General features: G+C 53.9%; 2 protein-coding genes and 1 long non-coding RNA gene across 11 annotated transcripts in view; 2 read left to right on the top strand and 1 right to left on the bottom strand.

The window, feature by feature from the left end:
* The window catches only part of DNM1 (dynamin 1), a 45,013-nt gene extending 43,884 nt beyond the window's left edge, over positions 1-1,129 (bottom strand). For all 4 annotated transcript variants that reach the window (XM_030858516.2, XM_030858514.2, XM_030858506.2 and 1 more), the window contains exon 1: positions 853-1,129. In XM_030858516.2, coding sequence (XP_030714376.1) covers positions 853-1,013 — 161 coding nt within the window. In that variant the 5' untranslated portion in view covers positions 1,014-1,129. The remainder of the gene's footprint in view (positions 1-852) is intronic.
* LOC132597445 (uncharacterized) lies at positions 3-7,313 on the top strand. The gene is made up of 4 exons (XR_009564244.1): positions 3-322; positions 3,163-3,608; positions 3,893-4,030; positions 5,655-7,313. It is a non-coding gene; the product is annotated as an uncharacterized lncRNA (long non-coding RNA).
* Positions 7,314-9,516: 2,203 nt separating this feature from the next.
* CIZ1 (CDKN1A interacting zinc finger protein 1) lies at positions 9,517-26,809 on the top strand. Of its 6 annotated transcripts, XM_030858529.2 has the most exons (18): positions 9,517-9,777; positions 10,337-10,454; positions 10,699-10,814; positions 12,577-12,648; positions 14,511-14,737; positions 17,087-17,180; positions 17,361-17,469; positions 17,970-18,306; positions 18,391-18,598; positions 18,859-18,980; positions 19,569-19,766; positions 20,527-20,651; positions 22,961-23,048; positions 23,498-23,611; positions 23,810-23,959; positions 25,679-25,748; positions 25,973-26,094; positions 26,465-26,809. In XM_030858529.2, exons 2-18 carry the CDS (start codon positions 10,342-10,344, stop codon positions 26,678-26,680), a joined length of 2,481 nt encoding a protein of 826 aa, XP_030714389.2. In that variant the 5' UTR covers positions 9,517-9,777; positions 10,337-10,341; the 3' UTR covers positions 26,681-26,809. The 6 variants fall into 6 exon arrangements, with proteins under 6 accessions (XP_030714389.2, XP_030714384.2, XP_060156353.1 ...); XM_030858524.2 differs by having other exon boundaries at positions 17,970-18,598; XM_060300370.1 differs by having other exon boundaries at positions 17,385-17,469; positions 17,970-18,598.
* The last annotated feature ends 663 nt before the right edge of the window (positions 26,810-27,472 follow it).

A 27,472-nucleotide genomic window follows, 5' to 3' on the forward strand; every position in this document is an offset into this window, starting at 1 on the left:
CCCTCCCAGCGCCTTGTGGGATCAGAGACAGGAGGGGGATTAGGTTGTGCAAATGGCTCCCCCCTCCCCGCCATCCTGCCTCCCTGTCTTAGTCATCTCTGCCCTCCGCCGCCTTCTCCCTCCATTACAATCCCTCTGCCAGGCCAAGGGGAGAACGACATTGACAGGTGCCCCCACCCAGGGGCGGCGGCGAGGCAAGGGGCCGGCTGCTCAGTAAAGGATCAGAAGCGGTTTCTCCCCCACCCCGTCCTCTTCCTCATCCTGCAACCCGCGCCGCCCCCCTCTTCCGCGCTGCGCACGGATGACGGCTGGAGCCGCAGAGGTGTGTGTGTGACGGGGGGGCGGGGGGAGGCTGCGTCTGCTCCCCGATGCCCACGGGGCTATCTCCTCTCCCAGGGGCTATGGGGGGGGGTCCCCTGCCACGGGCCGGGAATTCCCATGAGAGGAGGGAGCTGTCCCCCGTAGGGCCTGGGGTTGGGGGCACTGCCCCAGGGATGCTGCCCGCCTCAAGAGACCCCCAGAGCCGAAGGGAGGAGCTGAGTAATGCAGGCCCCTCAGTACCCAAGGGGGGTTCGGGGGACAGCCCTTTGCCAGGGTCTCGCTGTCTTCCCCAAAGGATGGGGCGGAGGAGGGGGGCGTGATCCCGCGGCCGCTGGCTTGACGTTTGCGGACAAGCCGGGGGCGCTGCGCCCCTGAGGGGCTCTCGTGGCGGGGGTGGGCCGCCTCCTTCTGGCTGGAGGCGGGGGGCGCGCCTTCCACGGCGCAGCGCCAGGGGCTGCCGTCGGGGCCGGGTAGCGAGGCCCGGAGGACCCGGGCGGGGGGAGTCCGAGTTCAGGGGCGCGCCGCTCCTACCTGCCTACGAAATTCTCGAGCACCGAGCTCTTGCCGGCGCTCTGGCCGCCCACCACGGCGATCTGCGGCAGGTCGAGGTCCGCGTTCTGGCCGATGGCGGAGAAGGCATCCTGCAGCCGGTTGACCAGCGGGATTAGATCCTCCATGCCACGGTTGCCCATGGTTGCGGCTGGCCCCACGGGCTGCGATCCGGCGGCCGCTTGGGCTCCCGGCTTTGGCTCTGCCGCTGCAGCGCGCGCTCTGACTGCCTGCGCCGCGGGCCCCCGCCCCTCGGGGATCGGAGCGGAGCGCTGTGCCAGAGTGCCGCTAGAGGGAGTCCGCAGCCCTCCGGGCCGGCAGTCATGCGCAGGCGCCGCCCGTGGCACTATGGGGACTGTAGTTTTCTCCTTCTGCGGCTTTTGGGGCGCTCGAGCCGTGTCTGGGGGAAGCGCGGATGCTGCACCGCAGATATCATTCCTGGAAATGGTCAAGGTCTCCTAGGTACTAGGTACCGTTAGTACCAGGCCCCTCGGATAGTGGTCATGACTGCCTGACTCCATCGTACAGGTGTGGAAACTGAGGCTTGGAGACATGGGCCTCCTCCAAGGTCATAGTCTCCTGACCTTCAGTTCCACTTGCCCTCACTGCCTTCTACTCTAGGTTGTGACTAATTTATCTCCGGCATTTCCCTCCCTGACTTTGGGCCTCAGTTTCCCCGTTTCTAGAAGGAGAAGATATAGAACATTAATTCAACAAATATTTACTGAGCACCTACTATAAGCCAGACCCTGTTCTAGGCGCTGGAGATACAACAATAAACAAGACAGACAGTTGGAGATACAACAGTAAACAAGAACAAGAACAAGATCTTCCCTCATAGATCTTACAGTGGAGACAGACAGTAAATGAATAAACAGATAAATGAAACAGTAAAAGTGAAAATAGTTTATACTAATAGTGATGGGAGAAATAAACATGGGGTGTGAAGAGAAGTACCTGTGTGGGTGCAGAGTCCTCTTTAGCCTGGGAGGTTAGGGGGGTTCTCTGAGGAGGTGACATTTGAGAAGAGACCCAAATGTTGAGAAGGAGCCAGCCAGGCCAAATGAATGGCAAATACAAGGACCCTGACACTTGGAAGGACCTTCATGGGACAGTTGGGACTTCTTATCCTGGAGAGTGACAGTCTTTTCCCCAAACCATCAGGGTGGTGGTAAAACAGTGGGATTTGAATCCAGGACTTCCACAACCCTACCCTGTTTATCCTTTTCACATGGAGAGACCATGGGGCCCCAGGCCTAGGCATCCCCGTCTGCATTTAAGGAACCTAATTTGGACTCCCCACAAGGCTGGAAAGAAAGGCCCGCCTACCCTGTGCTACTGGGGATCAGCAGGTTACTCTGTCTGTGAACAGGGTGGGGACACTGCTGGGAGATCAGCGGCCTGTGAATTGGGGACTGTTGTGCATTCACCCATTTAATGCATATTTATTAAGCCAGGAACTACGCTAGACCCCAGTGATAAAGCAATGAGCAAAATGGATAAAGCCCTTACCCACATGTGGCTTATAGTCCAGTGGAAAAAGAAGGACAAAGCACAAATAAGCCAATAATTATGACTGTCAGATGGTGATGAGTGCTTTGGAAAGCAAGGAAGCTGGGGAAGTTGGAGGAGGGGGTAGTGTTGCTATTTTGTATAGAGTGGTCAGAGGAGGACTCTGGTAAGGTAAAAATTTGAGCAGAGACCTGAAGGAAGTGAGGGAGCAGCTCATGTGGACATCTAGGGGAGGAATTTTCCAGGCAGGCAGAGGGGAATAAGCGGATCCCATCCCAGGAGCCGGGCCTGGGTCTCAGACGAGCTGTGTGATCCAGGTCCCTGCAGATATTTGAGCCGCCGTTATCCAATGTGGGAATGACTGCGAAGGGCATGGCCCTGGCCTGGCACTTAGGAGACCCTTATTAAACTGCTGCTGTTGATCACAGCCTTCTAGATAGCTGGAGCATCAGTTATACACAACACACATCCCGTGCAGCTGCTCCAAGCCAGCCCATTATTATGCTCTGAGAGCCAGACAGGGCAGAGATGAAGCCTGAATTGGAGCCATTAATTTGGAAAGAGGGTGCAGGTTACAGATGTCTGCCTAGAAGAGCACCACCATGGCTGGGTTGTTTTTCCTAATTACAACAGGGAAATTTATTGTAAAAATCAGACTTTACACAGTGTTTGAAAGCTTCTGGTCATTCTCCCACCCAGAAATAACCACTACTTATAGCTTAGAGTTTATTCTCTGGCTTATCCCATATATATTCATTTTGTTTCATTTTGTTTTTATAGAAATGGGATCATACTATAAATCCTGTACTTCTGTATCACCCATGCCAGACCAGCAGCCTGGGCATCACCCCGAGTTTGTCAGAAATGCAGACTCTCAGGCTTCACTCATGACGTGCTGGATCACAACCTGCATTCAGCCAGAACCAAGGGCCCCTGGAGATTCCGGTGCACATCAAAGTTGGAACTCTAATACATATTATCACATGCAACTTACTTTTTTAGCAACAGTATGTCTTTGACGTCTTTCAGCGTAAGAACAGTTTGGTCACATTCCTTGTTCACGGCTGCATAGTTTCCCACTGTTTGGCAGTGCTCTGGTTCTGTTCCCTGGTCTGCTAAAAATGACTGTGCTGGGCTTGAAGAACGGATGGATAAAATGCCACTTGGAGGGGAGTGTGAATAGAGAAGTGCTGATGTTCTGGGCAGAGGAATCAGCATAAGCAAAGGTATGGAATCAGAAAGGAAACGAACCTGAAGTCTACCCTGTCTTTGTTCCCACAGGGCTTGGTGAGGACCGAAGGGGGGATACTGTAGATGGTTCTCCCAGGTGCTGAGAAGTTGGGGATCCAGAAGGCCAATGAGTTAAATGCGAGTCTTAGAAATGGCTTTGACCCTCTACTTTGAGCGCTGACGAGGGAGAATTCTCTCTGGAGCCCCTGAAGCTGTAACCACCACCTATGCTTGCAGATCAGTAGCAGGAACACTCACTGTGCATTTCTTCCTGGGCCAGGTTACTGTGCTGATTCAACCCTCAGGGGGGAGAAGTCCTTATTAGTTCCCCTTGACAGATGAGGCAACTGAGGCACACAGAGGAATATGGCTGAGGTCACAAAGCCAGAAAGTGATGGAGTGAAGATGTGAACTGGAGGTAGGTGAGACCCAGGGCTTCTATGTTTATATCCTATACTGCACCAGCCCGTGCAACCTATACACTTCTAATGCACATGAAATAAAACACTAGTCCCTTCTGATGGGGTTTTTGTTGGGCATACAGCAGGTGCTTAACAAATGCTAATTGCATTAAATTGTGCCTTATTGCGCAGCCTTGACCCTATAGCTCCTGGGTCAAGCCATTATATTTAGACACTAAGTCTGCTCAGGGTCTGGCCCTTTGGATTCCTTCATTCATTTATTCTTCAGCAGGTATTAATCGGTGGCTACTTCATGCCAGACCTCAAGCAAGACATAGGGGGATGAAGAGGTTAATAAGATGCAGGACTTGTCCTGCTAGGATGCGGATCCACTGTGAGAAGAAGACAAGCTAAGCAGACCTGGTGCACGAAGCCAAGACACCTGGCCGTGTCTGGGGCAAGGTCACTGCTGAAGAAGCATCTGGGCCAGGCTGGAGCACACATAGTGCCCTCCTCTGTGTGGCTGGGGGATGGGCACCAAGATTTCCCAGGGGCTTTGGGGCACCAATGGTCCAGGCATCTTGGACCATTGGAATTCCCCATCTTACAATGAGGAGCTCCCCATAAGCCTGGAACAACAGCATAAGCCTAGATCCCTTGTATGCTGAGGATCAAGGGCGCAGCTCCAAAGCTAGATTGCCTGCTGTTCAAATCCCACCCCTACCACTGTCTAACCCAGTGACCTTGGGCAAGTCATTTCACCTCCCTGGCCCTCAGTTTCTGCATCTGTAAAAGGGGATAAGACTATTACCTAACTCATAGGGTTGTGTGAGGAGGATTCAGTGATGTAATAATTCAGGTGAAACATGAAAACATGCCTAAAACAGTGAATCCTTAGAGCTACGATTAGTATAATTATAATCATCATTACCGTTGTCCTGCCTGAAGAAACTTCAGCCTCATGAAGGTAGCAAAGCATGTCACCTCTTGGTGGGAAGGGTAAGGGATCATAAACGTGCCAGGATTTGTGGGGGAGAGACAGAGCTAGGTCTGGAGGTGTGGATTGGGGGCCAAATGAATGAATGAATCCAAAGGGCCAGACCCTGAGCAGACTTAGTGACTAAATATAACGGCCCTGGATGGCTCAGCCTGTGGAAATCCCAGGCCCCAGGGGGCCCCAGATTACCCAATTATTCCCCATGTGGACAGAGGCCTTTGAAGGTATATCTGGCAATCAGGAAAGGCCTCCTGAAGAGGCGATGTTTGAATTGAGCTAGGAAGACTGGACAGGGATCAGCCTGGTGACGAGTGAGAGGAGGGGGGAGCATTGTAAGGGAAATTTAGTTCCTTTGGGGACGGAAGGCAGCCACTGTGGCTGAACCTGGTAAGCGGTGGGGAGACCCTATTACACATAAGCCAGTCCTGTCTAGAAGAGATGGCCAAACTCAGATCCTAAGTCGGGAGGGGTCCTGCCCCAGGTCTCTCTGGAAGGTAGGGACAGCAACAAGGCTGTGCCCACCGTGCTACTCCCACCTCTGTTCTCTGTTCCCCTCATCCTGCTTCATAATAGGTAAAGGCGCAGGTGGATGACAGATACTGATACATGATAACCGTATGGCCTTATATTTTTCTCTGCTCTAGTCTGGCCGGGAGCTGTCGCTAAGCACGGACTATTCCTGGGGTTTCTGAGCTGGGCGTCTGGTTGTGGGTATACTCTGTGAGCCTGTGTTGGTGTGCTGTGCTGGGTGCCTTGCTGGGACTTGCTGCTGTGCGGTGATGGACGTAGATGTCAAGAAGGGAAGAGCTGCTGTGATGAACACCAGCCCGAGGATGGAAGGAGGAAACTGCATCCTGGAGTCATTCGTTCATTCGTTTGCTCATTAGTCAACCTTCCCCAAGCAACCATGATGTACAGGGCTCTGAGCTGGTGTCCCAAGGACATGGGGACAACTCAGCAGCTGTTTTCTACTGTCAAAGGGCACATGCCATTACTGAGGGCAGAAATAAGAGGAGGAAGTAGCAGGTTACAGGATAAGGACACCATCATCAATAGCTGGTTAGAAAGTGTACTGGGAAAATAGCGACAATAGCCACTATAGAAACTGCACAGATGCTAGATCAAGAAGCCTGCAAAACCATAACATAACGCAGTGCTTGACTAGATGGAGATGTTTACCTCATTCTTAAACTGAAAAACTTGGGATAAAGTTGGCTGTGTTTTTCCAACTTAAACACATTTCATGCAACACCAGTCGAAATTCTGATGGGATTTTGGCATGGGTGGCGGAGGGAGAAGGTTTGACAAAAATCATTCTGTAACTTACCCCCCAAAATCTACATGATTGGGAATTGGCAAATTTTAAAAAAACTTAACAGTATCAGGGGCTTGTGTGGTTAGGCATTAAAATATATTCCAAAACTATAACAATCACACTATGTGATATCATCACGGAAAGAGACAAGTAGATTCCTGGAGCAAATAGGTCTGGACATAGAGCCACGTGAGCATGAGTCTACTTCCTGATAAAGGTGCATCTCAAAGTGGAGGCAGGAATGAGGCCTCCAGGTGATGCTACGTCGTCAGACTTCATTTGGGATGCAGAGAGATGGGGCCTTTCTTCTCCCTCGGAACATACTTCATTGGGGGGCTTTGCCTGTAAGGGACTGATTAAAAGCAATTAACATGAGTCTAGCCCCAAACAGTGTCCCCAGAGTGTTTCCATCCACAATCTAGTCTGGTCTTCAAGGAGGCAGCACAAGATCATATACATTAAAAAAAAAAAGTTCACTCCCTCCCCATGATAAAGTCATCCAACTGGTCACAGCAAATTAGTAAAAAAGGAGAGAAAGTGAATCCCCCCCAGCCCCCCACCCATGAGCCCACTACACACATTTATTCTTTCCAAAACTGAGGTCATAATGTGTATGCACTTTTGTAACCTACTGGGTTCAATTCATATCATATCATGAGTGTTTAAATATCCTTTGAAGACATACTTTCTGAAGGCTGTGTGCTATTCCTTAAGAGGCAGACACCATGATTTATTTAGCTGTTCTCCAAGTTGATTATTTTCCAGACAGCTATTATAAATAATGTTTCTGTGAGCGACCTGCTGGCTTTTTAAAAAAAGTATACTTTAATTTTATTGGAGTATAGTTGATTTATAATGTGTTAGTTTCAGGTATAGAGCAAATTGATTCAGTTATACATATACATATATTCATTCTTTTCTAGATGCTTTTCTCATATAGGTTATCACAGAAACCTTCTGTCTTTTTAAAAAATAAATTTATTTAATTAATTTATTTTTGGCTGCATTGGGTCTTTGTTGCTGCGCGTGGTCTTTCTCTACCTGCGGCAAGCAGGGGCTATTCTTTGTCGCGGTGCGCGGGCTCTTCATTGCAGTGGCTTCTCTTGTCGCGGAGCACGGGCTCTAGGTGTGCAGGCTCAGTAGTTGTGGCTCGTGGGCTCTAGAGCACAGGCTCAGTAGTTGTGGCACATGGGCTTAGTTGTTTCGTGGCATGTGATATCTTCCCGGACCAGGGCTCGACCCTGTGTCCCCTGTATTGGCAGGTGGATTCTTAACCACTGTGCCACCAGGGAAGCCCAAAACCTGCTGTTTTTTTGTTTTTTTTTTTTTTTTTGCGGTACGCGGGCCTCTCACTGTTGTGGCCTCTCCCATTGCGGAGCACAGGCTCCGGACGCGCAGGCTCAGTGGCCATGGCTCACGGGCCCAGCCGCTCCGCGGCATGTGGGATCTTCCCGGACCGGGGCACGAACCCGCGTCCCCTGCATCGGCAGGCGGACTCTCAACCACTGCGCCACCAGGAAAGCCCCCTGCTGTCTTTTAAAAGGCTTGTTTCTGATTATTTTCTTGGGCTAGATTCCTACAAGTGGGGACCAGGTCAAGGGTCAGAACACGTTCAAGAGTCTTGATAGAGAATTTTCAGATTGCTTTCCAGAAAGATGAATTAACACAGGAAGCCACCGCTGCCTTCCCTACCTTCACCAGCATGAGCATTATTATTATTTTTTTACTTTGGCAATTTGCTAAGCTCCCCAGTGCTAAACATTATGTAATATCATACACAGACACACACGCACAGACACACACACAAAAAATCCCCTGCAGGGGGTACTCATTTTACAGACGAAGAAACAGGCTCAGAGAGGACTCCTGCATCAGCCAGGGTCACCTAGCCAGAAGGCAGTGGAGCCTCAATTCAACACCGGACCTCTCCAAGGCTAGCACCCAGATCTATTGGTTGCAAGCCTAGGCGATCTTGACTCAACCCACCCCTCCTTCCCCATTGCCTCCGTCTTGGTTCTCACCAGAGCCGAGTGATCTAATCTGGGCGGATATGATGCTGTCACACTCTTCCCTAGCCATTCCCTGCCCCTCAGGGGTAAAGCCCAACTCTTCAGGCCCGCCTTCAAAGCCCGCATAGTCCGGGCTTCCCTTCCACCCAAAGGCTCAAAGTCCCCTGAGCCCGAGCCCGCCCCGCCCCGCCCTCCGGCCACGCCAAGCCGCGTTCGCGCCTCCAAGTCCAGACAGAGTTAGGCACCTGTGCTGCCGCCCGGGGCTGTAGTAGAGCCGGTCCCTAGCTTTAGGGCAGCGCTAAAGTCACATGACTGCAGTCACATGACTGCAGTAACTGGTTGACACTCGGGTCTCCGCTGGGCCGACCTTAAGTCTGCGCGTCCCTAGCGCCACCGTGCGCCGTGTGGCACACAGTCGGCGCTTAATGCAAAGTGAGTGCATTGCCTAGGGCTGTTACAGCTCTGGTAGGCTCTGAGCAAGAGAAAAAGCAAAGGGAATTGTTCTTACTAACTGCGGATTGTTCGCCTCAGTGCTTGTGTGGGGACCGAGGAGAGGCGCACCGGGACGCGGGACAGAGTCGAAATTAAAGGGTCCTTGCCGGCAGGACCGTTCAGGGGCAGGATGAGCGCCGTTTTTACCATTAAACTCTGCCCTCCTCACCTGCTCCCCAGCCAAACCGGAGAAACAAACAAACAAAAAAACACTTTCAAACCGATCTCCCCACCCCTTCCAGGGCTAATTCTTCTGCCCCGTTGTGCCGGTCGTCCTCTCGCTGGGTCTCGGTCCCCGAATGTACAGCCGGCGGCTGCACGCCCCCTCCCACCCCAGCCCCGCGCGGGGTCTCCGGATCGCGGGACAGTGGCGGCCGCGGCAAGGTCCGCTGGGGATGGTCCCCCTCAAAGTCGCCCGCGATGTCCCTGCCAGACGAGAGACCCCTCTGGGCGACAGACGGACCTGGGGCTCAGAGCCGCCTCTTACCGATGCGGAGGACGCGGGGCAGAGGGTCTGCGCTGCCCAGGGTCCCCTAGCAGCTCGGAACCACTCCCAGCGCCGCCCAGCAGCTGGGCGAGCAGGTGCCGCCCCTGCAGCGCGAAGGGTGCACGGGGAGGGATCTCGCGGCGCGGCCGTGGGCACCCGGGCCTCCCGTCCTCCAGAGGGCGCTGCCCTGCCCTGGCCTGCAGACTGGCCTTCGGAGCGGACAGGCCGTGGCGGAGCAGCGGGGACCCCGGGAGCTGCGGGGACCGTTGGAGCCGCGATCCGGAGCTGCGGCCCACCCCCCACGGTGGGGGCTGCGCGACTGAGGAGGGGGTTCGGGGAGGAGGCTGTGTGGTTCCCGAGGCCAAAGCCGCGCTGGGAGGCGAAGTGCGCGGGCCGAGCGCGGCTGGGGGGACGCCGGAAGCCTTAGGGGCCACTTGAATGGAGGCCGAGGGCTTCTTTGACAGGTGGGGACACCGGTTTTGACGTGTAGTGCTGGCTCTGTCTGTAGAGGAAGGGGTTCAGCGGAATGGGGGGGATTAGGGTGGAGGGAAGCCTTCCTCCTACTTTGTTCGTGGAAGAAAGGGAAAGGTGGGGGTGGGGCGACGCTGATGTTATTGACAACATGTGCGCAAGGGACAGGGTGGGCGTATCAGAGGTGTGTGAGTGGGCAGGGGCTGGCTTCGCTACGTGATTGGCGCAGAGAAAGGCTGAAGGGTGGGGTGGGAGGTGTATTTCTGTCGGACGCTCGTCCTGGAGCTGCGGAGCGGAGGGAGTCGGAGGGATGGAGGGTGCGGTTGGGCATTTGGAGGAGGGACTATTGGGAAGATATGGGGGAAATTGGCGGGAGGGTGGTTGAACTCTGCTGCTGGTGGAATTGGAGGTGTATGGAAAGGATGGGGCGCACGCGTGGCACGCTCTGGGCAGGACCGGGAGGGTAGCCGTGAAGCTCGGTCGGCAGCGTGTGAGGGCCGCGGGCTGGGGCTGGGCGACGGGGACCCGGCCTGACTCCTTCCCTTCCCGCAGCCGCCATGTTCAACCAGCAGCAGCAGCTCCAGCAGCTCCAGCAGCAGCAGTTGCTGCAGCTCCAGCAGCTGCTCCAGCAGTCCCCACCTCAGGCCCCACTGCCCATGGCCGTCAGCAGGTAAGCTCCCCACTGGAGGGGTGGGCGGCTCTAGACCTGCCCCTCTGACCCATGCCTTGGAGACCTCCTCCCAGCACTTTCTCTCAGGAGCATCCCTGTCTGAGTCCTGGAGGTCATCAATTCCCACCCTAAGGGGATGCTCTGTCTGCAGTAGAGGGGGGCAGAGAATGGAGGTGAGGGGTCTCAGGGAAGAGGGAGGGTTTGACTCTCCCCAGAGCCCTCTGACACTGCTCTCAACACACAGGGGGCTCCCCCAGCAGCAGCCACAGCAGCAGCTCCTGAATCTCCAGGGCACCAACTCAGCCTCCCTCCTCAACGGCTCTGTGCTGCAGAGAGCTTTGCTGCTGCAGCAGTTGCAAGGTATGACTGCGGGCCCTGTCTCGCTCCATCTTAGCGGGAGATCCCCAGCAGCCCCACGGCACTGAATCTCATCAAATCCACACAGTAACCCTGAGAGGGAGCTGTGTCAGCGTCCTGGTTTACAGATGAGGACACTGAGGCTCCAGGAGGTGGAAGTCCCTAAGTTGCTCAACTGAATGCAGGTCTATCTGATCACAGAGGTGTACCCTTGGCCATGGTGTTAGCTCTGTGGGTGCTACTCAGCACAGTTTGCTGACATTCAGATTAGATGATATGATGGATGGCAAGATCTATTTTGACCACCCTCCTTTCTTTGCATCCTATTTGACAGATGAGGATGCCGAGGATGTCAGAGAAGGGAAGTCATTTGCCCTGGGTCACATAGCATCAGCAGTGGCTGAGCTAGACAGAGGCCTGGGCCTCCTGACCCCCTGGGTCTCTGAGTGGGTGTCTCTAGCCCTCTGCGTTAAGCCTGTGTCCTTACCTGAGTTTCCCCATGTGGAGAGCAGTCTTTCATCTCTTCCTTACAAGAAGCTGCTCCCGATACCTTAGCCCCTGCAGGAGTAATCCAGGGGTCCAGAGACGTGGGGCCAGCTCATCTTCAGACCCAGCCTCTCCCGCACGGTAGCTGTGGCTTGCTGGCTGGTTCCTCAGGGCTGGGCACTGTGCTGAGGCCCTGACAAACCCAATTCCTTGACTCTGCTGACAACCCTAAGGGGAGATACACTCATGATCCCATTTTACAGATGAAGAAACTGAGGCCCAGGTGTTGATTAGTGGTCTTACTACGGAGCTATGTTCTGAGACACCAGGCTATCCTGCCTCCCAGCAGGGTATGCAGTCAGGTCAGAAGATGTGATGGTCATCACTCTTCAGCCCTCCTGGGGCCACATGGGTGTGGATGGTCCTGAGAGCTGGCTTATAAATGATAGATGATGAGTAGAGAGATAAAACCACACACAGGGACCCACAATGTATATATATTTTTTCACTTTTTCTTACTCATTCTAAAAGTCATACTCTTCAGGCTTCCCTGGTGGCGCAGTGGTTGAGAGTCCGCCTGCCGATGCAGGGGACGCGGGTTTGTGCTCCGGTCCGGGAAGATCCCACATGCCGCGGAGCGGCTGGGCCCGTGAGCCATGGCCGCTGAGCCTGCGAGTCCGGAGCCTGTGCTCCGCAATGGGAGAGGCCACAACAGTGAGAGGCCCGCGTACCGCAAAAAGAAACCAAAAAAAAAAAAAAAAAACAGAAACAAAATAAAAAGTCATACTCTTCAAAGAAGAGTGAAAGAAATATTTTAAAAAGAGTATAAGAAAACCCAAATTGTCATATGCAGATTCACTCCTAAAGAAAAAACCACCCTTTAAAGTGTTGGTGTATTTCCTCCCCTTTTTTTCTAGGCACAAACCTGGGGACTTGTATATGATTGTGGTTATTGATATAAGTGAAAGGCTGTATCTTGTTTCTTTTTCACTGAATATAGCGGCATGATCATTTACCAAATGATTTGAAAGTCTCTGTAAAGATTGTTTTTGAACAGCTGTTTAATATTCTGCTGGAGGTGTGTGCCCTTGGGTCCCTAAACTTTCTCAGCTGTTTTCTTCTACTTCTTTTCTTTTCTTTTTTTTGCTTTAAATAATGGAATGAATATCATGTTTCAGAATTTTCTCTTAGAATGGATTCCCAAAAGTAGAATGACTGGGTCAGGGGGGATGGGTATTTTATGGCTTTTGATAAGTATTGCCAAATTCCTTTCCCAAAGGACTGGACCAGTTTGCAATGCCACCAGCCACATATGACAGTGCCGGTCTCACCATGCCCACGGCAACACTGGGTATTATACTCTTGATATATATATATATGTGTATATATACATCTAATCTACTAATTTGCTTGGCAAAAGCGATATCATTAATGTTTTAGTTTACATTTCTTGGAGTGCTAGTGCGGTTGAATATTTTATATTTGTCTGTTAAACATTTGTAATTCCTTTTGTGACTTGTCCACGTGCTTTGTCTATTTTTCTTTTAGAGTGTGCCACCTTTTATCTTACTGTTTTTAAGAGCTCGTTAGCATTCTCTCTGCACATATGTGTATATGTATTTGTTTTAAGTTAATGTTAATTAAACCCTTAGTAAATACCAGGCACACTTGTATATCTCATTGAATCCTCATAGAACATTGTGAGTCAAGCACTCTTACTATCCCCATTTTACAGATGAGGGAACTGAGGCTAAGAAGGGGAAACTGATTTGCTCAAGGTCACAGGTCTTGTACTGTGGAGTCTGCATTTGAACCAGTTCTCCCAGCACATCTGACCCATGCACGCCCTTAACCCCTGTGCCTCCCATCCCAGCACTGGGTCAGGGATTTAAACTGTCCTTTATTGGGTCACACAATTCCCAGTGCTGGATCTCTGAGTCAGATGAGGTGCCTGCCCTTAAGGAGTTCGCAGGGTGGTTAGGTGGTGGGCAATGGGAAGCAGACAAGGAAATTGTGCAGGTGGTCCTAGAACAGGGAAGCTGGGGCCTCTGGGGATACAGAGAGGGTCTGGGAAGGCCACCCAAAGGAGATCACCTAAAGAGAGGAATGAAGGATGATTGGGATGTAGAACAGTCCAGAGAGAAGAAACAGCATTTGCAAAGGCCCAGAGGCAGGCAGAGACCAGGCTTGTTTGAGGGATGCATGGGAGCATGTAGCTGGAATAAAGTGGGCACGTGTGTGGGGAGAATTGCGAGAAAGGAGGTCAGGGAGGAGCGCAGGACTGGACCTTGCACGGTGAAGAATGGGCTTCGTTCCTGAGTATCAGGGAGCTATGGAAGGGCTTAGGCAGGGGGAGGGGCCAAGTCAGAATGTGGTTTTTGAAAGATCACTGTTTGCTGCTATCCAGTGCAAAATCTGTGGCTGAAATTCATACAGGGGATGAAGTGGCTTTGGAGGAAGGGGGGTGGTAGGAGTGGAGATTTGAAGAGGGGTCAGGCTAGACTGAGGAGAGGAGTAGGAGTCAGTGTTAATAGAATCTGGTGTTGGCTTGGATGGGGGAGGGTGAAGAGAGGGAGGAGTCAGGAAGATGCCCTGAATCCTCTCCGGTAGCCAGCTGTGGACAGCAGTGCCACTCCCAGAGACCCTGGACAAGCCACTCCTTCGCTTTGTGTCTCTATTTTGTCATCAGTAGAGAGGATAATGCTTACTCTGATGGTGGCTGGGCGGGGTGAGTGAAGCCATGCATAGAAAGTGCTTAGCAAGTGGCTGCTTCCCAGGAAACTTGATGAAGGGTAGCTTCTATTGGTAGGAGAGTGTCGTCTTATTCCAGGGACCAGTCATCTTGCTGGTTCTCCCTTTGGGTCCTGTGCTGAATCTTTCACATACCTTAAGGTGTACACTAAAGCATGCCTGAGGGTGAGCGGAGTTGCTGGGGGTGCTTAAGCCACTGACCAGGGAGGCATTTGGGGTGGGAAAAGGCCCCCTTCCCTCCCCAGCTGGAGCAGAAGACGCTAGCCCTAAAACCCCCTCTCCACCAGTGGTCCAGGTGGGACTGCGTCTTCAGCTCTCATCTCTCCCCTCTGGCTGCCCTTGGGTGGGGAGGGTCCCCTTGGAAGTTAACTGTGATGATGCTTTGGGGGACTGACCCCTGACCCTAGCCTCTACCACCCAACCACAGTTGTAATCCCTTTTCTCCCTTCTTTTCACACACAGGTAACCTCCGTGGCTACAACCTGGCAACCCCAAACCTGACAGCTCCCAGCCTCACACCCCCGCAGTTGGCCACCCCAAATCTACAGCAGTTCTTTCCCCAGGCCACTCGGCAGTCCCTGCTGGGCCCTCCTCCTGTTGGGGTCCCCATAAACCCCTCGCAGCTCAACCTTTCAGGGCGGAACACCCAGAAACAGGCCCGGACCTCCTCTACAACCCCTAGTCGCAAGGTGAGTGGTATCTGGACTGGAGCAGGCGAGGATGGGAATGGGAGAGGGTGTATCTGGGGATCAGCCCAGCTCTGCCCTCTCTGGCTCACATTGGCCTTTGGGCAGGTCATACCCCTCTTTGTACATCAGTTTCCTCATCTGTAAAATGGGGAAGGGGGCAGGAGTTAGACTCGCTTAGTGTTTCCCAAACTTTAAATATTCCTGAACCCCAATGTGATTTTTGCTATATCCAAACACCACCAGTATTATTATTTATTCCCTTTTTAATTACTATTTATATTATTTACTAATATCTCTCTCTTTCTGAAAAAACTGATATGTAACTGACATATAACATTGTATTCATTTTAGGTGTATTCTACCAATTTTCTTTAAATCAGCTCTGCCCAGTGGAAATAAAGTGTGAGCCATACATGTAATTTAAAAATTTCTAGTAATCACAGTAACAAAGTAAAAAGAAACAGGTGAAATTAATTTTACTAGCATATTTTATTCAACTTAATATATTTAAAAAATGATTTCAACCTGTAATCAATATAAAAAATGAACACGGCATTTTACATTCCGGTTTTTTTTGTTTTTTGTAGTAAGTCTTTAAATTCCGGTGTATATTTTATGCTTACATCTCAATTCGGCTTCCAACATTTCCAGGGCTCAAAAGCCAGGTACATGTGACTAGTAGCTACGGTCTGGGATAGCACAGCTTTAAATGAAGTAGCTGCTTCTCTGCTACATTTAGTTAAAAAGGAAACATTATATCACTGTCTGAAATTTAAAAAAAAAAAAGCTAAATTAATTGCCATACATAGAAGTAAAAGAAAAGTGACTGGGGGTAAAACAATGTTCTAAAATGCTCAACTCTACTCCGTTGCCAGCCGAAGGTTCTCAGCCGCTACAGGCCTTTCCCTAACGAAAGCAGGAAGCCTCAGAGAGATTTTCAAAGGGAATAGTATCCTCCCTGAGCCTGTCCTGTCCCTGAACGTCCTGGCAGCTCCTCACACACACCACACTCCTGAGAGCACCTGGCGGTGGAGGGGTGGAACACCCTCCTTTTCTGGCTGCTCTGGCGCCAGCCCACATCGGGAGGGGAGGCATTTCCCTCCAGAGGGGGGTCCAGGCGGCCTCTGACTTTACGGTCGGGCTTGTCCTGACACAGTCTGGCCTAGTGTTTACCTCCTTGCCCCCATTTTACATATGGGAAAACCGAGGCCGTGGGGTGGAGGTTGCCCTGGACTGCACAGCTGTCACGACAGACCCAGAGTCCAGCCCTCCTGACTCACAGCCAGTGCCCATGTCGTGCAGGGTGAGAGCTGGGTAGCTTCTGAAGGGTGTGGAGTCCTGATGTGGTGCATGTTTGCCCTGGTTCCTCGGGCTTAGGAGGAGGGAGGGAAGCTGCATGTGGATTCCTGAGGCTTCCTGGGGTGCCCTGGAACCATGTGGAGCTGTGTGTTCATTTCACAGATGTCTGTTAAGTCCTGCGGAGGACTCACTGGTGCAGAGAAGGCATCTGGAGATGCTCTCCTGGAGATCTTGGGCTGGGGAGGGGGTGGTGGTAGTGGTGAGATCTTAATGCAAATAATGCTCCAGCCAATGAATTATGACTATGAAAAATGCCACAGAAAGGAAGCCTGGGGCCCCTGGGGGCCTGTACTATGGCTTAGGAAGGCTTCCTGCAAGAAGTGCCTTTGAGGCTCTGGGAGAAGGCCTGGGGCTTTGGGGAAACAGAGAGAAGGCCAGTGTGGACATAGGGAGGGGGAGGGGGAGCGTGGGGAGAGCTGAGGCTGCAGGGGTGGGCATGGGGTACGGGCCAGATTGTGCAGGGGGGTGGGGCGGGTGGGTAGTTTCAGGCTTGGGGTAAGGAAGGAGTCATCCAGGGCTATGGGAAATCACGGGAGGGTTGCAGCCTGACAGAGATGAGAGACATGATCAGGTTTGAGAAGGGTCCCTCAGGAATTCCCTGGTGGTCCAGTGGTTAGGACTCTGCGCTTTCACTGCCGTGGCCTGGGTTCCATCCCTGGTCCGGGAGCTAAGATCCCGAGAGCCAAGCGGCATGACCAACAAAAAAAAAAAAGAGAGAAGGATCCTTCTGGCTGCTTTGTGGAGAACAGGGTGGGGAATCAGGAGGCAACACCGTGGACCACGTGAAGGCATTGCATCCCCCAAACCTGCATTTACTTAACCGGCAGGCAGCTAGATGGAACCCCCTGGACAGAATTCCTGGGGTGTTTAGGATCTTCTCTGGGGCCGGCCCCGTCATCCTCTGGGGGACGTGTTGCAGCCGCTCTTGGGCAAGGGAGTATTTACTGGGGTGGGTGGCAGGTATCATAAATGGTTTCTGAAAGGAAGCAGGATTCTTCTTCTCAGACGATGCCTGTGGAGGACAAGTCAGACCCCCCAGAGGGGTCTGAGGAAGCCGCAGAGCCCCGAACAGACACACCTGAAGGTGAGGGAGGGAGGTTGCTGGCCCTTCAGAGGGGACGCGGGTTAGGGCAGTGGGGCGCAGGGGTGGTCATGGAGGCAGGGATCTTGCAGGGTGGGTGGGGGGGTGAGCCCAGGCCCCATCTCCTGGAGCTCGTACGTGCTATATCCAGCACGGCAGTCATTCACCTGCCCTCCATTCCAGACCAAGAATCTCCCCACTGCCTAGATTGCATCACTAAGGAGAAACGCACTGCAGCACCTGAGCCTGAGTCTTGTGTGGCGTCTGAGCCACCAGCTAAAAGGTCAAAGAGGTAACTGATGCTGAAAACCTGCCTGGGGCCCAGGTACCCTGTACCCTGATTCCTGCAAAGGCAGAGGGTAGGGGGTTGGTGGGGTGAGATCCTTCAAGGAAAGGGCCTTGGTTTCTGGCTTGGAGGAATGTCAAACCTAATTCTTCACCTTACCTGGGAAGGCCCTCAGCCAGACGGACTCTGGCATCTTCACTGTGACTGAATCACCTGGAGGCAGGTGAGGTGGCCAGCTTGGAGGGGTGAAGACGTGAGCCTGGAACCTCAGAGAGTAGGCAGAGGGTAGGCAGGCTTACAGGACCTCGGATACATATTAGCAAGCTGTGGGAGGTGGGAGCAAGTGATCCAATTTATTTAGGTGCAACTGGGACCCAGAGAGCCGAGGGGGCTCGTCCAAATCCCTAGCTTTGTATGCGGCATAGCTAGGACTGGAGCCTAGGTCATGGCCTTTCTTGGGAGCCCCTGGGGCCAATTGAATTTGATCTTCTTTTGATCCTTCCTAGCTCAGAGGAGCCCACAGAGAAGGGAACCCCGGGGCAGCTGCAGGCAAAGGTCCAGCCACAGGCCCGGTTGATGGCACCAAAGCAGACACAGACAACCGAGCTGCTGCCTGAGCCACTGGAAGCTCGAGTGCTGCCACGATTTCAGCCACGAGTTCTGCAGATCCAAGCCCAGGTGCAGCCACAGACTCAGCCAGAGACTCAGCCACAGATGCTACCATTGAAGGCCCAGGTGCAGCCAAAGCTGCAGAAGCAGGCACAGACACAGACCTCTCCAGAGCACTTAGTACCACGACAGGAGCATCTGCAGCTTCAGAAGGAGGCAGAGCCACAGAAACAGGTGCAGCCACAGGCACATTCACAGTCCCCAAGGCAGGTGCAGCCACTGCTGCAGAAGCAGGCACAGACGCAGACGTATCCACAGGTCCAGACAGAAGCGCAGCCGAGGGTCCAGCCGCTGGAGCTGCCACTGGAGCAACGTCCAGTGCAGTTGCCAGTGCAGCCACTGGAGCCAAACCAGAGACAGCCTCAGACTCAGCCACAGGTGTCGGTGCCGGCACTGGAGAAAGCCCCAGTTCCGGTTCCCTCTGCAGTGCTGGAGACGCCGCCCGATACAGTGGAAGCTGGAGCAGGTAAGTGAGCAGTGGCTCCCAGCCGGCCTGGTGATGGGACAGCTCTGCCTGAACCCTTCAGTCCTGCCCTGGCACTGTCCAACCCTGACTGGGTGCTGCCTGGGACTGAGGGTTGGGCCTGGATCTAGGGTTCGGGGCCGTCTGCACTGGAGGCTTCAAGGTCCTGGATGTGGGCAGAGAAGGTGGCTCTTGGGCCTGGGTCCCTCAGGGCCCAGGTGGGAGATGGACCCTGGGGAAGCAGAGCACATCTGTCATTTCAGGCCTGGAGGAGGCCTCGCCAGAGCCAGTGGGCGCCCAGGTTGGCCTGGAGGAGAGCCAGGAAGAGTTGACCAGTGGCCTGGATGTGGGAGAATGTGAAGAAAGAGCAAGAGAGATGCTGGGGGTGGGTAGAGATGCTGATGAGGACCACGTGGTGCACCCCCTCAGCGCCCCCTCGGGTTTCCCCTCCTGTGAAATGTGACAGCAGCCCTCCACCTGGGTTCGTGGGCAGACCAGACTGGGTTTGACAGTGGTTCAGTGACAGTGGTTCAGCCTTCACATGCCTTTGCTCTGATGACCTGGAGGTACTTTTAGTGATAAGGGTCCCTTCCAGCCGGCTCACCCTGAAACTAGAGCCCCCAGAGCCCCCTACAGGTAACGTTGCTCCAGCGGAGGGAGCGCAGCTGGAAGCCTGTGCCTGGGGCTGGGGCCCAGCCCTGCCTCCTGGCCAAACCCCCTCCCTTCTTCATGCGTCTCCATCTGTCATGTGGGGGGTGGGGTGGGTAGACTTTTAGAGTGAGACGGACCTGGGTTTGAATCCTAACTGTGGTGCTTCCTGGCTGAGCGAGCTTGGGCAATCACCTGACCACTCAGAGCCTCAGTTTCCCCACTTGTAAAGTGGGCTGTCAGGACGGCTCCTAGATGTTTAGCATGGGGCTGGCCCACTGTAAGCGCCCAGCTGGTGGTAGCTCTGCTCCTGCTTCCGGTGTAGGTGTGGGGTGCTGGGGGCTCCCTGAAGGTCACCATCCTGCAGAGCAGCGACAGCCGGGCCTTTAGCACCGTACCCCTCACACCTGGGCCCTGGTCCGGCGACTCTACCGCTGCCACCCCTGTGGCGGCCAGTGTGCCCTCTAAGCAGGCCCTTCAGTTCTTCTGCTACATCTGCAAGGCCGGCTGCAGCAGCCAGCAGGTACCGCCCCCAGCGGGTGGGTGGGGAGGTCACGTGGGCGGGCGGAGGGCTTGGGGTCTGTATGTGATGCCTAGCCTGCCCTTCCCACGGCTGCCTCTGTGGCCACGTGGGCCCTCAAGCCCCACCCCCAGCAGCTGTACATTTGCTCACAAAACATTTCCCGACCAGCCAAGGGGGCAGGATTTTAGAGTTGGGTGGACCTGGTTCAAATCAGCCCTGACTGGCCATGTGGGTTTCGGAAGGTGAATTCCACCCTTTGTGCCTCGGTTTCCGCATGTGTCAGAGGAGGAGACATTTAGAACCCGCCTCTAGAAAAAAAAAATAGAACCCACCTCACTGGCAAGTTCTGGGGATTCAGCGACTTGACACTGAAGTCATAAGCCCCAGGCCCGGCCCAGAGCGAGTCCAGCATTAATAACAGCATCATACTGGTATGATTATTACTATCGCTACTGTTACCTTCGTCCCTCTGTGCCTCCCCTGAGCAGAGTCATGGGAACCTGGAATTTGATCAGACTGCTCCTCGCCTTGGAGGCGCTCAGTCTCCAGGGGGAGCAGAGGCTCTGGCTGGCGTGTACTCACTCCGTGCCTCCGTTCACCATCCTTCTCTGGCCCACACAGGGTTGTAAGAGAAACGGCCTCCCAGCGGAGGTGGGGTGAGCATGAAGCTAAGGTTGAAGGCCTCTTCCCCGGGCCGCACTCTTGCTCACCATTCTGGGGCTCACTCCTCATGCCCCTTCCTCCCTCTCGCCTGCCGCAGGAGTTCCAGGACCACATGTCGGGGGCCCAGCACCAGCAGCGGCTCGGAGACATCCAGCACATGAGCCAAGCCTGCCTCCTGTCCCTGCTGCCTGTGCCCCGGGATGTCCTGGAGCGAGAGGACCAGTGAGTGGGGGATCTCAGAGCCGCTGTAGGGGGGGTAGGCGGACTCGCAAGCCAGCCCCGGCAGAAAGGGACCCTGAATCTACCATCCACAAGGTCTGCTTTTGGGTTAAGCATTGCCCAACCTGAGACACCTCGTCACACCACTAACTGTGTGGCCTTGGACCTCAGTTTTCCTTATCTGTAAAATGGCCTCACGAGGGGTGTAATGCAGGAACTCATGAGCTAGACAGTCTCTTAAGGTTACATCCAGGCAGGAACAGTGTGACCATGTATGTGGGAGGGAAGTGGGTTGTGGGACATCCTGCTCCCCTGGCATATATGCTGACCCCAACCACGGGGGCCTGAAGGTCAGGATCTGCTCATCTTGTGGCTTGAGGTTAGAGCTTCCCTGGGTCACCCCTTTTCTTTGTCGTGGGGACTTGGCCCATCAGAAATGTCAGCCCTCCCAGAGTCTGGGACTGGCTCTTGGGGTGCTCTGTGGGCAATCACTGAGGCCTGCAGGGGCTGCGAGGCATCATCAGTGAAAGAAACAGGATGGTGCTGGCTCAGGACACCCTGCGGGATATGGGCTGTGTCTCACAGGACAGCTGCCACTCAGCTCCAGACCTCCTGGTTTTTCAGAGGCATCTAGAAACCTAGATTTGTATGTGAATCTCCCAATTTCAAAATGTTAACAGCTAGTTCAGAATTAAAACAAGATGAAACAAGTCCTGTGGAGGCCAAATCAGACCCTTTCAGAGGCTAGATAGGCCTTGGGTCAATGGTCGGGGACTGTGCCATGAGCATTTATAGAGGGTCACAGCTTGAAGCTCCCTGCATGGGGTGAGGGGACAGGAAGGGCCCTCGGGTAGCTTCAGCTTGCATCTCCTGCGTGACGGGAAGCACTCTCTCCAAAGGCTTCTGTGTCTCTGTTAGGCAGTTCTCACTAAGAGAAGAGCTTCCCTGTGGCTTTGTAGGATGTTCTCCAGCCTTAAGGCTCCCTTTGCTTGCTGACCTAGGAGTTATACTTAGGCCAAATCATCATAAAGACAGGAGAAAGGTGACTCACAGAGTTGCTCCTTGCAGAGTTAATGCAATGGTGAAAAAATTTAGTTGGAAATGATCTTTTCAAAACTAGGGAATTAGTCAGATCAGTTTAAGTCTTATCCACTTGGTGGTAGAACTAATTCTAGGGAATTTCTGATAATGTGGAAACATATGTGTGATGCAGTGTCAAGTTAGAACAGGATCCAAAATAGCGTTTGCAGAATGAGTTTGATTATATTCAATATAAAAATAGATCTTGGGCTTCCCTGGTAGTGCAGTGGTTAAGAATCTGCCTGCCAATGCAAGGAACACAGGTTTGAGCCCTGGCCTGGGAAGATCCCACGTGCCGCAGAGCAACTAAGCCCGTGCGCCACAACTACTGAGCCCACGTGCCACAGCTACTGAAGCCTGCGTGCCTAGAGCCCATGCTTCGCAACGAGAGAAGCCACCGCAATGAGAAGCCGCGCACTGCAACGAAGAGCAGCCTCCGCTCGCCACAACTAGAGAAAGCCCACATGCAGCAACGAAGACCCAACACAGCCAAAAAAATTAAAGAAACAAACTAATTAATTAAAAAAAAAAAGATCTTGTGACGGAAGAAAACTGCAGGGCTGTAGCCCAAGCTATAAACAAGCTTCAGGTGGAGGGGATTCCGATTACATTGTCTTCTGATGATGTCTGCCCTTGAATCTGGACTTGGCCCTGTGCAGAATGTGGCAGTCCTTCCGATAGGCTGTGTGTCCTTCTGACACAGTCAGAAACTCTGGGCTGATCCCATGCCAGGCCCCGGGGATGCTGGGGTGGTGTCCTGGCTTCCCAGAGCTTGCAGTCCAGTGAGGGCAGAGAAGGGATCAGGTCCTCCCAATTCATCGTGGAAAATGCTGGAGCAGTGGCACTTTGGGGTCCCAGAGGGGGGCCTGGCTACCTGGGATTGGGACAGGTCCAGAAATGGGGGGAGGTGGAAGAACAGCTCTAGGAAAGGGAGGTTTTATCTAAACTGAAGGATAAGAGGAGATCTCCATGGCAGATATCCTCAGTTCTGTCACCGTCCTGGTGGCCTCCTGGTATCCCAGATGCTTCTAAATCTCATTTCTCCCCCCAAGTTTTCTCTCTTATTCCTATTTAAGTATTCCTCCAGATGAGCCTCAGGACCATTTTGTTAAGTTTCCAAAAAAACGCTTCTGTTGGAATTGCATTCCGTTTATGGAGCGTCTGGAAGAGCTGCTGTCTTTCCAGCAAGAATGCGGTGTCACACTGTACTTGTTTTGATTGTCATCATTTAGAGAGCCTCCACCCAGGCGCTGGTGCAACACCTGCCAGCTCTACTACATGGGGGACCTGATCCAGCACCGGAGGACGCAGGACCACAAGGTATGAGGACCCACCTGCTGCAAAGGCGCCCAAGCCCAGGGCTGCGGAGGAGGGAGCCCAGGTTGGGAGCAGAAAGCAAACGTCAGCCTTTGTCACTGCGTGGCCGTAACTCATGACGAGTCAGTCACGTTTCCTCTTTGGGCTTCAGTTTCCCCAACTGTCCAGTGTGGGCAAGGCACCATCTCACCCTGCATTCAGCCTCGGGGCTCGTGGGGTCCTCAGGTGCCTGCCCTCTCTCCCTGTCTTCCGACGGTCCTGTCTCTGTTACCATCTGTCGTCCTTCCTTATAGCACAGGGACGGGAGGTGTTTGCCTGTGTTCTGTGCAGCACAGCCGGCTGATCACAGAGGTGGTGGGCCTGCAAGTGGGAGGCGAGGTCTCGCTGGGCCCTGCCTGGCTGCGCCTGGGGCTGCTGCCCGCCGCCCACTTGGCCTGCCCTCCTGTCCCCAGATCGCCAAGCAATCCCTGCGGCCTTTCTGCACTGTTTGCAACCGCTACTTCAAGACCCCCCGCAAGTTTGTGGAACATGTGAAGTCCCAGGGGCATAAGGACAAAGCCAAGGAGGTAACCCCAGCTCCCTCAGAGGACATGGGCCCAGGGAAGTAGAGACTTGGCCAAGGCCACACAGCAAGTTGAGGTGTATTCCAGTCCAAGTTCATAGCAGGTCCGGGGGGACTGGAGTTCTTTGGGGTGTGGGGAGGATGGGGTGTCGCACCCTGGCTGCCCAGAGCTGACTTGAGCCTTCACCCACTCCCTGGGAAGCTGAAGATGCTCGAGAAGGAGATTGCCAGCCAAGATGAGGACCACTTCATCACGGTGGACGCCGTGGGCTGCTTTGAGGGTGATGAAGAAGAGGAGGAGGACGACGATGATGAAGAAGAGATCGAGGTTGAGGAGGAATTCTGCAAGCAGGTGCTTGGGGGGAGGTGGTGTGGAACGGAGGCTGGTGGCTGGACTCCCAGCCCAGGAGAGACCTCACCCCGCCTCCCAGGGGCCAGGAGGCACCGTGCTGGCATCTTTGGGCACTAAGGCCTGCCACGATTTAGTATCAATAGGAACTCTATTCAATATGACGATATGTAAATATACATCATGACACCTATAGGGTCGCAGGTGAAATATGCAAGGTCTTCAAAGCCTGGCTGCTGTTTTTACTTGTGGAAGAGAAAGGGCATCCTGGGGCAAGAGAACAGCATCATAAAGGCATGGAGAGGACTTCCCTGGTGGCGCAGTGATTGAGAGTCCGCCTGCCGATGCAGGGGACACGGGTTCGTGCCCCGGTCTGGGAGGATCCCGCATGCCGCGGAGCAGCTGGGCCCATGAACCATGGCCGCTGAGCCTGCGCGTCCGGAGCCTGTGCTCCGCAGTGGGAGAGCCACAGCAGTGAGAGGCCTGCGTACCACACACACACACACACAAAAAAAAGTCATGGAGAGGGGAGCTATGTGGTGCATACAGGAAAAGTCAGTGAAATATGATGATGAGGATGATGGCGAGAGCAGTGAACATTTTTCGAGCACTTACTGTATGCCACGCGTGTACCAAGCACTTTCCTGGCAGAATCTTACCCACTTGGATGCCAGGAGGCGAGACTGCAGAGCCCGTGCTCAAAATACCCCAGCTCTGCTGCTTCCCATGAGTGAGGAGCTGGAGGAGCTTTGCAGTTTAACAAGTGTTTCCAGAGCATCTCTTCTGGGCCAGGCCCTGGTGCTGGATACCAGGGGTACTTGGGGTTGAAGTTCCGGCCCCTGTCCTCACAGAACTTGTCTGTTACAGTCCAGGGTTGTGAGGGGGCAGCCACAGGGGGCGGTGCATAACGGGGCTGTGGATGGAAGGTTGCGTGGGTGGCCTCCAGCCCTAAGCAGGTTGGGGGAGATGCCAGCTTTGCTACTCAGTGGTCAGCAGTGGCATGACCCTGGGCAAGCCCCTTGGCCTCTATAAGCCTGTTCCTCTGCTTAGAATAGTCCCAACTCAGACTGTAAGGAAGGGTCACAGCCCAGGGGGTGGTCGTTATTCTTAAAAGCCAGATTTGTTTGCAAGGCACTGCTAGGCGTGGCCTTGTCTGGAAGGGGCTCATGTCCAGCCAGTGAGACAAGGGATCCTTGATCACTTGAAACCTACCCCCTAAGACTGTGATTGCTGCAGCATTAGGGAGCTGGCGGGGGGCTCATGGCAGAGTGTAACTGGGCTGGGGGCTCACCAGGGCTCACTACCCTGCACCTCCATAAACCCGCTGTATGACCCTGGGCAAGTGAGTTAATGTGCCTGGGACTCAGTCTCCTCTTATGTAAAATGGGCAAACCATAGAAAGTTGTTATGAGGATTCAGCGAAATGACACGTGTGATGTGTTGGGCATACCTGGCATGGATTATGGCCAGTGTGGGAGCAGGAGGGCTTCCTGGAGGAGGGGACTGATTGAGCTGAACCTGGAAAGTATAGATTGGGAAAGGCACTCGGGGGGCAGGATCAGCATGTGCAAAGGCTCAGAACATGCCACCCACAACCTCCTGGAAATCAAGGCGGGGTTCCTTGATTGAAGAGCATGGGTGGGTTCCAGTCCCCGCCTGCGTTTAGGAGGAGGCTAGGGGAAGCCAGAACCAATGGAGGCCCACACCTGTGTGTGTTTCCAGGTGAGATCCAGAGATATATCCATAGAGGAGTGGAAAGGCTCGGAGACCTACAGCCCCGACACGGCATATGGTAAGACCCCAGCCCTGACCCCACCTGCAGGAGCTGCGGCCCTCAGGTCGCCTCCAGGCGACCCCCCAGATCCCAGCCACAGCATCCTGGCCAGGCATCCTGTCCCCTCGTCCTCTTTTCTTTTCCCATCTGGAGGGTGGGGAGGGGTAGCAAATGGGCCCCTAGAGAAGGGGGGACACCTGGCTGGTGAGGCATGTGAGTGCACAGACCCTGCTGTCCCACAGGTGTGGACTTCCTGGTGCCTGTGATGGGCTACATCTGCCGCATCTGCCACAAATTCTATCACAGCAACTCAGGGGCGCAGCTCTCCCACTGCAAGTCCCTGGCCCACTTTGAGAACCTGCAGGTGAGTCAGGCCCCCTTCCCGGCTCTGCCCTGCCCAGGGAGTCAAGACTGTGTCCTAGATGATGGGGACAGCCAGTGGCCACCTCCCTCCTGTGTTTGGCCTCAGCCCCTGGGTACAGCCCCCAGTGAGAGGCTCTGCCCACAAAGGGAATCAGAGCCACGTTGGGGCCAACGTCTCTCTGCAGTTGTTCTGGTGGGTGCTGAGGGCTGGGCTGTTAGCTCTAGAGCTCTGGCCCAGAGAGGCTGAGCACATCACACAGGGTCACACAGCATGTCTGACGCTGTCTCAACTGGGCTGGGGAAACAGCCTCTGGCCAGGAGCACACCAGGTGGGGAGGAAGCCTGGCCTCACCTGCACTCTCTGTGTCCAGAAATATAAGAAGGCCAAGAACCCCAGCCCCACCACCAGGCCCGTGAGCCGCCGGTGTGCAATCAACGCCCGGAACGCCCTGACTGCTCTGTTCACCTCCGGCGGCCGCACACCCACGCAGCCCAGCACCCAGGACACAGCCAAAACGCCCAGCAAGGTGACAGCCCAACCCGCTCAGCACCCTCTACCCCGGCGCTCAAGCCGCCTCAAAACCTGATGGAGGGAGCGGCCCACAGCTGCCCCGTCTGGGTCTAGATCTGCTACGCTTTTTAGGAGTCTGTGTGGAGACTGTGACATGGTTGGTGTTTTTACTCAAAATCCAATAAAAGAAGGTAGTTTGGCTGTATAGTCCCCACCAGCACTTCCGTCTGGGTGGACAGGGAAAGGGGGCCCCCAGCTAGCTCTCAGTCAGCACCCAGCCCCTGCGGGTAGTGTGGTGGCAGAACTGGAAAGCTGAAGACAGGCTCCCTAACCAGGGACTCTGGGATTATGAGGTGTTTCACCTCCTGAGCCTCAGTTTCCCTCTTAATAATGTACCCAGGCTAGGAAAGTACTACCTTCAAGTAAGATCTCATTTAATCTTCACAGTGTCCCTAGGAGGTAGGTCTTGTTATCCCCAAATTATCCCATTATCCCAGATGAAGAAACTGAGGCCTAGCAAGGTCAAGTGCCTGCTGAAGGTCATATATCTGGTGAGTGGCCAGGATTTGACCCCGAGCCTGAACTCTGGACCCCTGTCCTGGCCTCTCCCAGCTGGACCCTACGGAAGCTGAAGGGCAGGAGTGGGGGCCCTCACTGCTCAGGCCCTCTGGTTCCGAGTTCATGTTCATTAGCGGGGACCCCACCCTTCTTGTCAGGAGACCTTATGATGAATCATTAGTGAGTGGGGCCCAGGCTGAGCTGGCTCTTTAGTTCCACTTCCCCATTTGGAAAGACCCTTAGAGACAAGATAACCAGACCAGCCCTATTATTGGCCAGCTGGAGAGACTGAAGCCAGGAGAAAGAGGGT

Source organism: Globicephala melas, chromosome 6, assembly GCF_963455315.2.
Source record: "Globicephala melas chromosome 6, mGloMel1.2, whole genome shotgun sequence".
In the NCBI taxonomy this organism is placed as follows: Eukaryota; Metazoa; Chordata; class Mammalia; order Artiodactyla; family Delphinidae; genus Globicephala; species Globicephala melas.

Bases quoted from the DNA above. Each gene is read 5' to 3' on its own strand.
- CIZ1 (XM_030858524.2), top strand. From the start codon at position 10,342: ATGTTCAACCAGCAGCAGCAGCTCCAGCAGCTCCAGCAGCAGCAGTTG. The intron at 12,649-14,510 runs GTATTATACTCT...TTTCACACACAG, and splicing joins CATGCCCACGGCAACACTGG to GTAACCTCCGTGGCTACAAC. The intron at 23,049-23,497 runs GTATGAGGACCC...TCCTGTCCCCAG, and splicing joins GGAGGACGCAGGACCACAAG to ATCGCCAAGCAATCCCTGCG.